Source organism: Xiphophorus maculatus, chromosome 11 (genome assembly GCF_002775205.1).
Source record: "Xiphophorus maculatus strain JP 163 A chromosome 11, X_maculatus-5.0-male, whole genome shotgun sequence".
In the NCBI taxonomy this organism is placed as follows: Eukaryota; Metazoa; Chordata; class Actinopteri; order Cyprinodontiformes; family Poeciliidae; genus Xiphophorus; species Xiphophorus maculatus.
The window spans coordinates 5,602,868-5,616,256 of NC_036453.1; the positions used below are offsets into that span (position 1 = coordinate 5,602,868).

The 13,389-nt window shown below is 40.1% G+C and overlaps 1 protein-coding gene across 1 annotated transcript; it reads left to right on the forward strand.

Annotated features, from left to right (window-relative positions):
* Window positions 1-338: 338 nt before the first annotated feature.
* spry4 (sprouty RTK signaling antagonist 4) lies at window positions 339-6,933 on the forward strand. The gene is made up of 2 exons (XM_005805445.3): window positions 339-592; window positions 2,690-6,933. The coding sequence occupies exon 2, from the start codon at window positions 2,741-2,743 to the stop codon at window positions 3,884-3,886; it is 1,146 nt and encodes a 381-aa protein (XP_005805502.1). The 5' UTR covers window positions 339-592; window positions 2,690-2,740; the 3' UTR covers window positions 3,887-6,933.
* Window positions 6,934-13,389: the final 6,456 nt, after the last annotated feature.

Below are 13,389 nucleotides of genomic sequence, written 5' to 3' on the forward strand. Positions count from 1 at the left end.
TTTTTTAAAGCATGATGATTAATTTGAAAGTCGAACCTATATGTAAATCAGGAATGACATTGTCCTTGTCACCAAAAAAAGCCCCCACCCCTCTTTTTTTCCCCACGCACAAACGCACACGCCTGATTCGCCATTTCTTCCCATTCATAAAAATCCGGGCTTCGCGCGTGCGCAGTGCAATTCGGTGTCCTCCCCATTCATAAAAATGTAACCTCCGCATTTCAAGCCCTCCCCGACTCGTTCTTCCCTCCCATTCAGAAAAAATAAATGAAAAAACGGAGGCATCTGCACAGCGCCGTCCCCCTTTTTCCTCTCCTCTACCCTCCCATTCATAAAAACTCACTTCCCTCCCCCTCGGTGGTTGCAACATCATATCCACAGCTCTGCGTCCTCGATCGCAGTCGCCTTTTTAATGCACCAAGCCAGCAGAGGGAAAAGCGCTGAAAGAGCCGCTCGCCTTTCCTTTTGGAGTTAACGTCTTTGGAAATACTTAACGCACCACCCGCCATCAATCTCCGAGTGGACTATAGAGAGACCTACGCGCAGACGTCGAGCGTAACGAAGAGATGAGAATTGCGTCCTGATACCAACGGTAAGTGATGTTTTCTCTGTGTTACATGTTTAGAAGTCGTGATCCAGCGACAGCAAAGCCTGACTTGTTTCAGATCCACTGCTCTAACTTAGCCACCTCAGTCCGTCGGATCTTGTAAAGGCGCGACATGGTTCTCCTGAGTAACGTCCTTTTTTCCTTTTTTCTTTTTTTTTTAAAGAAACTGACTCAGAGCCTGTTTGCGTATTTAAGTCAATATTTAACCACCGGTTTTAGGAGCAAACGCGAGATTAAGGCGAAGGAGAGAGAGGGAAGCGAACACTGTGCAGATGTGCACTTCTGCATCTATCACGATTATGACGTCTTTTAAATTTGCTAAATTTTCGCTCCCTGTGTTTAAAAATGAGGCTCCGTGTTAAGTCGCGTCTGTCCTTCTCGCTCTGCAGAGAGCACCACGTCGCTTAAGTCCTTTTCCAATCACCCTTTTCACCTTCGCTTCACGTTACGCGTCTGATAATACATTTGTTATTATTGTGTATTATATTACTTTATTAAGAATTTGGAATTGCAACGTCCGCATTTGTTGCTATGTGCGATTGTGGAACACAGTGATCAGCTTTCTTTAAAACCTTTGTAATTTTTAAGTTAGTTGCAAAATAAGATTGAAAACGCCGAGTACTTATAAGCAATAAGCACGCTATTTGAGTACACGGAACGGCCGCCTCCGGTTTTATGACTCAGTCCATTCACATTTCCAAGGGAGCAACGCGCGCGCGCACCCCCACACGCACACACACACACATTCACCAACACGTACGCACTTGCACACACATAGTTCCGGCTTGGAGCTCATAATGGTCTAGATTTTTGACTATCACCATCGCTCGCGCCTTTGCCAGCAATGTCGCAACAGGTTTCACAACAAGCCAGACTTTTTTTCAGACCCTTTAGAGGGAGGCGAATAACATGATCGGGGGGTACAGCTACAGGAGCATAACAGTGTGAAGCAAAGACACATTTTCTGATAAAAACAGCAGATCAGTGTGCCAACTATATGGCTGACATAATAGCAGGCAGCAGAGATGTAGGTTAGTGCAAATCGTTCTTGCTCTTGCTCCATTTCTACGTCCATCAGTTATCAGTGGGGGTCTACCTGACGTGGAGCACTCATGGAGGAAATGGATGCAGCTGATTTCACTGAGCATAAATGGAGCGCACTGATTCATCGCTCTTACGCTGCCTGCAGCGCAGCAGGTCCCATTCATAAAAACACCTGCTGGTTCATAAAATCAGCCCCATTCACAAATTCCGAGACTGATCATTTTCTCTGATTCGGATTTGTGGTTGTAAAGTGTGCTAAGGAATTACATCACTACATTATGAAAGCTGAAGGAGTTATTGATAAGCGGGTCTACATGACCTAAATTCTTGCCTTCAGTTCTGCTTCTCTGGCAAGTTTCTAATTTCTTCTCCTCCCTACCTTGTTTTGCATCTTTGAGTCTTTTGCATGCAAGTCCTGCTCTGTGGCGCTCTCTGCTTTTTTTGTAAGAGAGAGGACGAGAGTCCAACTTCTATTGTGCTAATGTCAAAGTTAGAAGACATGGGGTTCAGACTAAACGTCCTTTGGGTATCCATTTAAAAATCACCATAGGCTGCAAGCTTAACAACCAGAAAATGTTATATAACAAAACCTTAAGAATATTTCTAGCTGCAGTTGTTCCATTTGAAGTAAACAAATTGCAACTTGTATGACAAATGTCTTGTATACATGAAACCTGGGGGGTGAATTAGAAGCTACTGATTCACTTTGACATAGCATCCTGATCAGACACCAATATTGAGTGTAAAGAAGTTGCACAAAGGTAAAAAAAACTTTACTTCAGTACTTTGATAAATTTTTTCCTGCATAAAGCAATAACATATTTAATTTTCAGCAACCCTATGGGAGGTTGCATTGAAGAGCATAACAGTCATCAATCCAACTTTTGTCAACTGTTGTCTTTGTAGATTTGAGACATTACGTCACCTCTTGTATAAAATACTTAGAACCTACTCCTTATAAGTTTCAGTGTGAATAAATAGCATCATGGAAGCCCTTGTTGCTTGTTTTAACAGAATATCTTGTATCTGTTTTTGCAGTATCACTAAATGCTGCTTTAATGTGAAGACGTGCAAGGCACCAGCCGACACATGGAGTCCAGGGTTCCCCACCACATTCCCGGAGTGTCTTCTTCCCTTATCTCTCAGCCTTTGCTGGACAGTCGAGTGCCCTATGGTCGTCTTCAGCATCCTCTCACCATTTACCCCATTGACCAGATAAAGTCATCACATGTGGAGAATGACTACATCGACAGTCCAGCTGTTGTGGCTCAGCAGCCTGTGAGCCAGAAGTCTGCAAACCGAAGAATCACCTGGCTTGGTCAGAATCAGGAGGCCTTCCTTGGGGCCAACCATAATCATCACCACAATCACCAACATCAGCTCCATCAGCACGGCCGGTGTGAGCCTCACCCTCACCCGGACACCACCACCCACCCCTGGATTTCCTTCAGTGGCAGGCCCAGTTCTATTAGCAGCAGCAGCAGTACCTCTTCCGATCAGCGGCTGTTGGACCATGCAGCACCGACGCCAACGGTGGATCACCACCCAAATTCAAACCATCACCAGGGCCCCATCAACACCGTCACAACCCGAACTCCTGGTTGTTTCTCTTCCTCTGAATCTAAAGTCCTGACCTCCTCTTCATCTGCTTCCTCTTGCTCCTCTTCCTCAAAATCACTTGACCTCAAGTCTGCAAAGGTTCCTGCTGGAGGCATGTGCTCCACTGGGGTTCAACAAGGACTGGTGCTTATCCCTTCCTCTCCAACCGAAAAGAAGCACCTGTTTGTCTGCGAGCACTGTGGGAAGTGTCGATGCACTGAGTGCACTCTCCCCCGAGCCTTACCCTCCTGTTGGGTCTGCAACCAGGAGTGCCTGTGCTCGGCTCAGAGCCTGGTAGACACAGCCACCTGCATGTGCCTAGTCAAAGGGATCTTCTACCACTGCACCGAGGACGAGGATGACGAGGGCTCCTGTGCCGACAAGCCCTGCTCATGTTCACAAGCCAACTGCTGTGCACGCTGGTCTTTTATGGCCGCCCTCTCTGTCGTCTTGCCATGCCTAATCTGCTACCTACCAGCTACGGGACTGGCCAAGCTGGGACAGAAGTGTTATGACAATATTAGCAGGCCTGGCTGTCGCTGCAAGAACTCGCAGGCTGGCATGAGCATCCCTGTCAGTAAAAATGGAGGGGTGGAATCTAACGTTGGGGCAGAAAAGCAGCAGCAGGGGTCATGATAGTGGACTCAACTAGCTGGCCGTGGCCTTGCAAGAAAATGGACAGGACCCCACTTGTTTGGTTAATATGGACTGGACAAGGCAAAACAACCCCATTAAACCATCATATTTATCTGCTGGAACATGACTATTAAAACAATGGTACTTAAACGGTTTCTTAACCTATGTTTGATAGCATGGATGATTAAAATGGGCCATTTAAAAGTGGAACAGCTAACATGTTTGGTGAGAGATTTGTTTTCATGTTCTATAACGGTGACGATAAGAAGAGACCAGATTGTGTGGTCTTGTGTCTGGGTTTTAAAGAAAATGGCTGAAGGCACAAAGTCGTACCTCTCTGCTGCTCAATATTTTCCAGCTATTTTTTGTAATGCCAAGTAAACAGAAACTGGTTTCTGATCTTAAGATTTCAAAAGGTATTCAACCCCAGCCATCTAGAAAAGCACAGCCCAGTGTCAATCAGGAAAGCAAGTGGTTAACTGTTGAATACTGTGGCTTTTATGATGGGCCATTACAAGAGACAACTTCCTCTCAAAAGTGATTTTCACCATCTTTTAATTTTGCAGTTATGCTAAATGAGGCTAGCTTGGTAACATTTATCTCTAGATTGTTATTTGAACAGGGGGATCTGTGAAAACAACCATTTTTAGACCTAATATAACAGTAATTTTCCATATTTCTTTCAACTTTTCGTGTGCTACAAGTGAGAATCAATTTACAGTTGTTTTTTTATTCATTTTATGGCTGGTAAAGCTTAGACCTTCTGAAATATTTTGAATGCTGTTCACTGCTCCACCTCAGATGTAATGCATGTCACGATCTGCATGCTCTAGTCTAATGGTTAACCACCGTGCTAGAAGTGGATTTGTGGTAGAGAAACATGTAAAAAAAAAAAAAAAAAGATTTAAAAGGAAAAAAAACAACCAACCTTCTCAGGGATTGTTATACAATAATCTCCTCTTGAACTTGGCCTACTGCATGTTGAATTTTAAAACTGCCTACAAGAGCCTGGTCTGCTTCCTCTTTGCACAAAAACGGCAAAGAAACATTTAAGAGGCGAAAGAGGCAATAGTGAATAATTTAAAACACGCAAGCTAAGTCAGAGGCAAATGGGCCATAGAACTTTTTTTTCCAAAGGAGAGGGATGCAGGTGAAGAGGGTCAAGCTGAAGGTAAAGGGGAAGAGAAAAGGATTAGAAAAAGTTATTGTGTTTGTTTCCAGTCAGCCTTTGTCAATATCAAACCTGCCACTTGCACAACCTTGTTTTTAGGACCCCTCTTAAAGGATGTACTAAAGCACAGTATTAACCACCTAAGCAATCTTGTATTACTTTGGCCTTCACTACATTTACTCCACACACACATACACCCATCCACCTCTACGCACATCTGTGTCTTCATGAAAGTCAAATCAGTATGCTGCATAGCTGATTGTGTGAAATAGTCTCTCTTTTACTATTCTATTTTTGTGAATTGCATGATGTTCTTAGGAATTTGCCAAAGGATGCTATTATACAGTAGCATGTTTTCACAGTCTAAGTGACCACAGTTGTTATGACGCCCTTTTGCCAAATAGTTAACAGTGGCAGGTTGTTAAAGGTGAATTGCCCTTTAATACAGGTGGTTGTTTCCATTTGGCATCATGGCATATTTGCTTTGTGGCTCCATAACCCACAAGTTGGACCCTTATCTTCCACTAGGGTACCTAACTTTGCTCATACTTGTATTTGGCTTTTTGCACAAAGCTAATATCATTCAAAAAAATAGCGGAGCAGGAAAATCCACATGTGGTTCTTGGTATTGAATGTACGAGGCAACATTTCAAAAAACCTAGCAATTCAGTCTGAGATAGGTGCCAAAACTGAGAGCGAATGTGTGCCTGGGGGGAGGTGGGGCAGCAAAAATCACAAATGTTTTGACTATATATTTAGTAATAGAGCTATGAAGGTGAAATGTTATTTGCTGTAAATAGTTTCACAACATTTGTGTTCTTTAGAAGAGACTTTTAAATGTCCTCGGAAGATTGCATGGTACATTATAACCACAATTCAGTACAAACTATATAGAGACTATATTAGATATATATTTTGAGGGTAAGAATAAGATGTTTTTGAGGAAAATGAGTGCAGTAGAAGGAGGCTTCGAGAAACAAAATGACTTTATACCACTTGCACTTGATTTAGAAAAGTGTGCCCGGCAATAATAAAGAAGTAGAAAAAAAATCTCCTGCTGATTATGCTATCCACGGCTCATTAGCAGTCGAGAGGCTAAGCTAATTCTCTCTCCGAGTCCTAAAGACATTGGATTCATTGAATCCACACTGCGAACACAGTCTACCCTGATCAACCCATTCCCTGCTCCTTTTTTCATTCATGCATTTCTTCCTTCCTTTCTTCCGTGGGAAATAGTCCAACAAACACCCCTGGCCTGCCTTGATTGACAAACACAGCTGCTGTTCATAAACTTATCATACCACAGAGACAGAAGAGACACACACGTCTGATACTCTCACCCCTCTTGCTTTCTTGATGTTTTTTACCCTCTTGTCACCTTTGTTTTTACCTGGAGTTGTGTTGATCTTTATCACCGGTTGGACCTCTTTCTTTTCAACAATTGCTGCCTTTCTTTGTAGATCTTTTTACTATTATGTGCTCAATGGCCTGTTCAAGGTGTGAAAAAAAAAATCACCAACAACTATATTGAAATTAAATCTGTAGTTTATTTTGAGTTCTACACACCAATGTCACCTGGTTTATATTTTTCACATAAAAGAAAAACTATCATACAGTTGCTACTCCATTCCTTTGTAGCTTTCCAATGACATTGTTGGGGATTAAGAAATGAGATTTGTGCTTTTTTGTTGGTTTGTTTGTTTAGATATTACAAAAAGAAAAAAATTCTCATATAAAAGGTTCCCTTTATAGATATATTTATTTTGAAGTTCTATTTTATATAGTATTTATTTAGATGCCAACTTTTTGTTTGTGAAGAAAGCTTATGTTGAAATGGAATGTACATTGACAATGGAAATATATATTGTTAAATATACTTGGCTGTTGTGTTGCTTTTTTGTACTACACAAATAAAGAATAAGTAGAAAGGTAGTTCAGGATTTTCTTTAATAAAGTTTTGTTTAAAGTTTATTAGAAATTCATACTTACCCTGCAGAACTTTTTTGCCATATTCAATTGTTATAAATCCAACTAGTTCTAGAAGCTAAAGAAAGACCAAACCTGACATATGCAGCTTAAACAAAATTAACTTTCAAGTACATCAAGGCAGTTTGTAGATGTCCTATTTTGTGGACCTTTAAACCACCATGTTTATATTGAGTGCTTATTACAGAGAAGCAGGTGATTTTTATGATACCTGCAGGGTGGAGGCTTTGTGTAAAACACATAGAGACCAGAACAGATAAAGTGATTGCAGTCAAAAGTAAAGGAATTGTAAAGAGCAAAACATGTTACAATAGAAGATTTTTTATTTATTTATACATTGCCTTACTTTCTGGCAGTCACTCTAACCAGAAATGCTTTATGTTTCATTTTCGGCACTTGTTTCAGGCAGAATGATCGTTGGTGCAACAACATCTTTTCCATTTCCTTTCAAATTTTCAGCAATTTCCACTGTGACATTTGCATAATTTCCACAGTGCAAATGTCAAACGTTAAAGGTTAGTAAAATACTATTTTCACAGATTGCTATAACATTTTTGAGAGAGTTGTTTTAAGAAGGCAAAGTTTCCCTTTGGTCTTGACCATTTTCTACCTAAGAGCTTCTCAGATTAGTTGTTAGTTTCTTAGACCAGCTGTTATCATCTCAAAGTAGTTATTGAATTTTTATTTTACAAATTGAGACATTTAATAACTAGTCAATAGCTTCTCAGATTAGCATTTATCTTATTAGATTAGCCTCAATGTTCTGGACCAACTGATCTGGATTCATGTTAAATGAAAATGTCAGAAGACTTGATAACTAGCCAAAAGTGACATTTACTAGCTGTTAGCTTTTCAGATTAAATGTTAGTTTCTCAGATGTGTTGTCAGCTAAGCTTCTCAGACTAGCCGTTAGCTTCTATTATTAGCAAGTTGTTAGCTTTTACTACAAGCCATTAGTATCTGAAACTAGCTTTTAGCTTCTGAAAATAGCCACTAGAAGATCAGACTAGCCATAAGCTACTCTGACAAACCAATGGCTTCTTGGACCAGCCATTAGTTTTGCAGATAAGCCATTAGATTGTTGAACTCGCCTACAGCTTCACAGACTACCCAGTAGCTTTCCAGGGTAGCCAGAAGATTAACCAGAAGGTCTGACAGAGATTCAAAATCTCTAACACATTGGAGATCTGGCCAATGTGCAAATAACAATAAACAGAAACACAAATGAAATAAAAAATTGACTAACTCAATAATGACCAGCTATTTGTTTTAGTTTAACAACCTTTCATCTATCATTCCATGAAAGTGATAAAGAAATGCTGTTTTTGCCAAATGAAAAGAAGAGGTCAAGAGTATCATCTATACTGAAGATATTAGCTGCTAATAAACCTTTAACAGAACCTCAATCGAAAAATCCTAAGCTATCTCTTTCATTAAAACCTGTTTAATTTGAGAATAGGAACAGACAAAACTTTTGCCAATAAGGCTTTTCTTTCCATTAATCATTTTGCTGTAAAACCTTTAAGGACTTAAGTTCCTTTGCATTATCACACTGCCTTCCTGAGCTTGCCCTTCCTGTTGCTCAATAAGCCACCCACCATAAAACACTCACAGGGCCCTAAAGGCCAAAATAAACTGAGCAACCTTAAACAGAAAGAAAACATTACATAACAGGAGATAATCCACAGACTTCCTCCGGACTATGTAACCTGAGACGTGAGCTGCTCACCTGGCCACTTCATATCAGAATTTAAACTCCACAGCTGCTATTCCTGTGCGTGTGTGTGTTTGCCTTGCAGGTTAGAATAACTTCCTCAAAATTTATAGGGGTGGTCTGTTCTAATTGGGATGTGTAACATTCCTCTCCCCCCAAAGCACCACCTTATGAAGCCAGCATACACTCAAAAACCTTCCTGTCACACACAAACACACACTGCCATCACCTCCTACCCCCCCGCCCTTCTCAAGCCCACCTGTACTGCTGCTGCCTTGGGGGCGTTTCTCCTCCTACTCTCATCCACTCTTTCTTCCAACTCCCAACTGTTGGATTCTGTACTTTGTGTATTTTCTGGGTGTTTACCCGAATGAGCCTTGGAGAGGAGAATGGAACAAATGAACAAGAAGAAAAGAGAATAGAAGGTTGCCTTTCAGAATCATATAAAGAACATCTTTCCGCTGCGAAAGCCCTGCAGGCGCTGCGGTGTCTGCTCCAACAGGTGAGATCAGAGACCAACCTGCCTGTTTACCTGCCGGTCTGTCAGCACCACCTGGGCTGACACACACACACACAACACACACACACACAACCACAAACACCTGCATTTGACTTCCTCCACACCTACATTGTCATCTCCACCCTAACAAGCATCATACATATCATCAACACAGGAAGCTTCAGCACAGGCAGGTGGAGCAGAAACCATTTATTATCAGCTGCCATTGTGGCAGACTGGATTTACAGAGGAACCAGTCCTGCCTCAGTAGGAAAGTGTGGATGCACATAATCATTTGCACACTTTGGAAATCAGAGGATAGCACAAGATCACTGAAAGCTTTAAATTTTTTTTCTTACATGTTGATCACATTTGCTACATTTGCTGCAACACAGTAGCTTCTGTCACACACAAACATGTTTCTGTGTAACAGAATGTGCAATGTGCAATCATTAACTTTTGTCGAGACAAAGGCTATTACACTGATTTACTTACATTTGACATCAAAATAATCATCTGTTAGAAAAAAGTTCTATAATTAACAAGTCAGAGCTGAACTGTAGCTAAATGTTCTTACCAGTTTATCATCTAGTCTACTTTCATATGTACTTGCTTGCTTGTTTCTTTAAATAATTACCTTTGCATGTCAATTTGTTTACCTATTTTCTTAGTTTCTTGCTTACCCATGATTCTTCTATTTATTCCTTTAGTTATTTTCTTAGCTATTTGTTTGATTGGCTTCTTTACGTATTTACTTACCTACTTGTTTCTTTACTTATTTATCCTTTTACTAACTTATCACACATGCTTACTCACAGATAACTTACCTGTTTGTTTCTGTAGTTATTTATTTAATTGCTGAGCCATTTTTTACTTTTCTTTTTTTTTTTTTACAATGTTTCAGTCCCACTGAAAACAAAAGCTGGACTGCTATAAAGCAACATCCAGGTGAAACAATCAGACTCAACCCCTCCCACATTTGTCTACTTATCTGCTGTGTTTTACAACAGGCAGAACTTGTAAGATTAAATTTCCCCAGATCTGTGTGTGTCACCTGATATGGCAACTCAACTCAAATTTGCATAAAAGTAGCAAACAGTAATCTACTACTGGGAGGATGTGAGGCAAGTGCTCTGCTGTAATTGATGGTTCGTCTTAGCTGGTTTCTGAACCTGTTTGAGACGATGTTTGATGTTTTGAAATGCAAACTGTAGTTTTTAACTCTCTTCCATTTACATGCTCAACTAAATCCCCTGCAGTTTCTCTTTATGAGATACCAGTTAACAAAAATGTCATTTTCACATCTGGTATAGCACTTAAGCCAAACCCTTTGCACCCCTGACAAGCCCCAGATACAGTTTGAAGACACACATTTTGCCGTCTCTCTTCCTGTGCTCAGTAGTTCTGTGGTCTGCAAAATACAGTCAATAAACTCCAGGCTAAAAGAGTCTGTACCAATATTGTTTAGATTTAGGTAAATCAACAACAGTGAGAATAACCTATAACCACGTAAAAATGTAACTTTTTTTAACTTTAATTTTGTCCAACTTAACTGATGTGATTTGGGGTTACAGTTACAGTTAGGCTTCCTATTCTAAGCCAATGTTTTATGTTTCCACTAAACATTAACATGTTTTATGGTTGATTCAGGCAAATGTTCACATATAAAACCTTGTACCGATCTGCAAGGATGCATGCTCGCATGGCTCACAAATAGCAAGTGCATTGCTGTCTGAAAATGGATCCACTGACATTTAGACTCCATAATGAGGTCGCTTCCTATCACGCACACATGAGCGCACACGCACACACAATCCATACAAACATTCAGCCTTCTCCTCCCTATCCACTGAGGAATTCAAAAGTAAAGTGAAGCAAAGTATGACAGGATGGCTTCAACACACATTTCAACACTTGAAAAGTTTCTGGTGTAGTGAGTTCATGGGACAGGATGAAAAGGATGAGTCTGTTCAGGATCTTGAGAGAATCTGTCCTGAAATGCACAGAGCAAATGCTTTTTTTTCATACAACTGGATATGCAGTTGGATCCAGTTAACATACAATATATAGAAAGCTACATGGCCCTTTTCAATCAAAACTGAAAGTTAAATTTGATTAAATTTTCCCTGTTTTGTGTTTAAGATGATCAAAATTGTATTTCTCTTCATAAATGCCAGAACAATAAAGGAGGCTTTAAAAAGGTTAACTTTTGTCAACTTCAGATCTTTACATAAATTATTTTAGTATTTTATAGAGTCGCAATTTAAAATGTAGAGCTTGGGTTTATGTTTCCAAACAAGCTTCTCAAAGTAGCTTGCTGGAATATTGGCCCATTCCTCTGGACTGGGCTGTTGTAAATGAGTTAGGTTTGTAAGCGGTCTTGCTTGCACACGCTCGTTAAGCCCTCTTTTTGAGAGATTAAGACCAAGGTTTGACAAAAGTCACTCCAAAACATCAACTTTGTTGTCCGTAAGTCACTTTGTCACTAATTTGATGGCATAGTCAGGGTAACTGTCAATTTAGAAGTCCCATTTATGACCAAGCTTGAACTCTAGTTCTGCAGCAAAACAACCCCCCAAATAAAGTATTACCATACCCACAGTTCACTATTTGAATGGTAACTATGGTCATCATTACCAAAAACTACGTTTGCAATTGAAAACTGTAAGTTGACTTTTTATCTTGCTTTTAAAGTGGTGCCTTCTGCCTGGGCCTGTTCAATTTTGGATATTGCCATTCTTTCCAGCGTTAAACTTTTTGTCTTTTCCATTTCTTCTGCTTTTGATTTATCACAAAAACATGTTTATCACTGGAACCCAGCTTTCTTCCATAGCATAAGGGTAGGTAGAGGTTATCAAAATGACTTTTGTTCCTCTGCCATCCAGAAAATGTATCCAAGGATGAATTAGACCTCTGAAGGTCTAGTTCAGGTCTAGTCAAGAATTTTCTTTATGATATTTTAGACAATATTTTCTATATTTTTTTTAATTAGAAGTGTGCCTTAAACACATCCCCATATATTCCTCCATGTATGTAAAATAGTTTGAATGATCTTCGAGGCTATTCTTTCCCAAATTGCATAAAATATATGTAAACTTGTAGACTAAAAGATATAATGAAAGATATAATTTGTTCTAGGTAATGTATTTAAATAACTGGTGTCAACTGTAATTTTTTGTCTTGAATTTGACAAGTAAACCATGGCCCAACACACTTCCCATGGACTTTGAGGACCAAGAAAGCAAAAGAAGAAGAAAGGACAGATTAGTCAGAAGTTTAAGGACCACAGTTGTTTGCCTTCCAGCAAGTCAACAGGGCAGTCAGCCTGTCCACCATGAAACCACTCACCCAGCCAGCAAACAAGCCAACCGCTTCATTTCATTCAGTGGGGCCACTGGCATGGGACCAAGTAATGCCACCAAACAAAGAGCTAGTGTCTTGCATCACTTCCCTTCGGAGAGGCCAACCAGGCCACAGCCTGTTATCACCAGGCGCTGCCAATCTGAAACACACCAAGGCCTCCACCACAGCGGCCTCTTTGCTGCATCCTGTTTCAAGCCTTCTTCCATTATATTACAGTGGTATAAACCCCATACCCACAGGGAGGGTCTTATTTCAGTTTCAAGATTGTCAACAGAAAGGGCAGCACACAAATAGGAAAACAAATTTAACTCATCTGACAACATTTTCAATTGAATTTTAGACAACCCCCAACAAAGCAGATTCCCATATGGTTTTAAATTCACTGAAGCATATATTTTGCAAAAATGTTATTTGATATATATATATATATATATAACTGAGTATTGAATTTTGGACAAAAGTGTAAAATCACAAGCTTGTTACCCATTTTTTTAGTCAGTCAGTATTCATTAGCCTGGCTATTACCTTCCAATGAATGTTCACTCAACTCAACTCAATTCCCCGAGTAGAACTGAAGATTTAATGAAAAAATATAAACTAAGACAAAAACCATGGGAGCACAGGGAGCCAGAGGAGAACAAAAACATCAGAAACAAACAAAAGCACAATGAGGATGACCAGGGAGCAGGATTTAACAGGAGGAACCAGCATAGAGAAATGACATGGAAGTGAATAAATACTGGCAGTGTGAATGCTGGAACAATCGACCA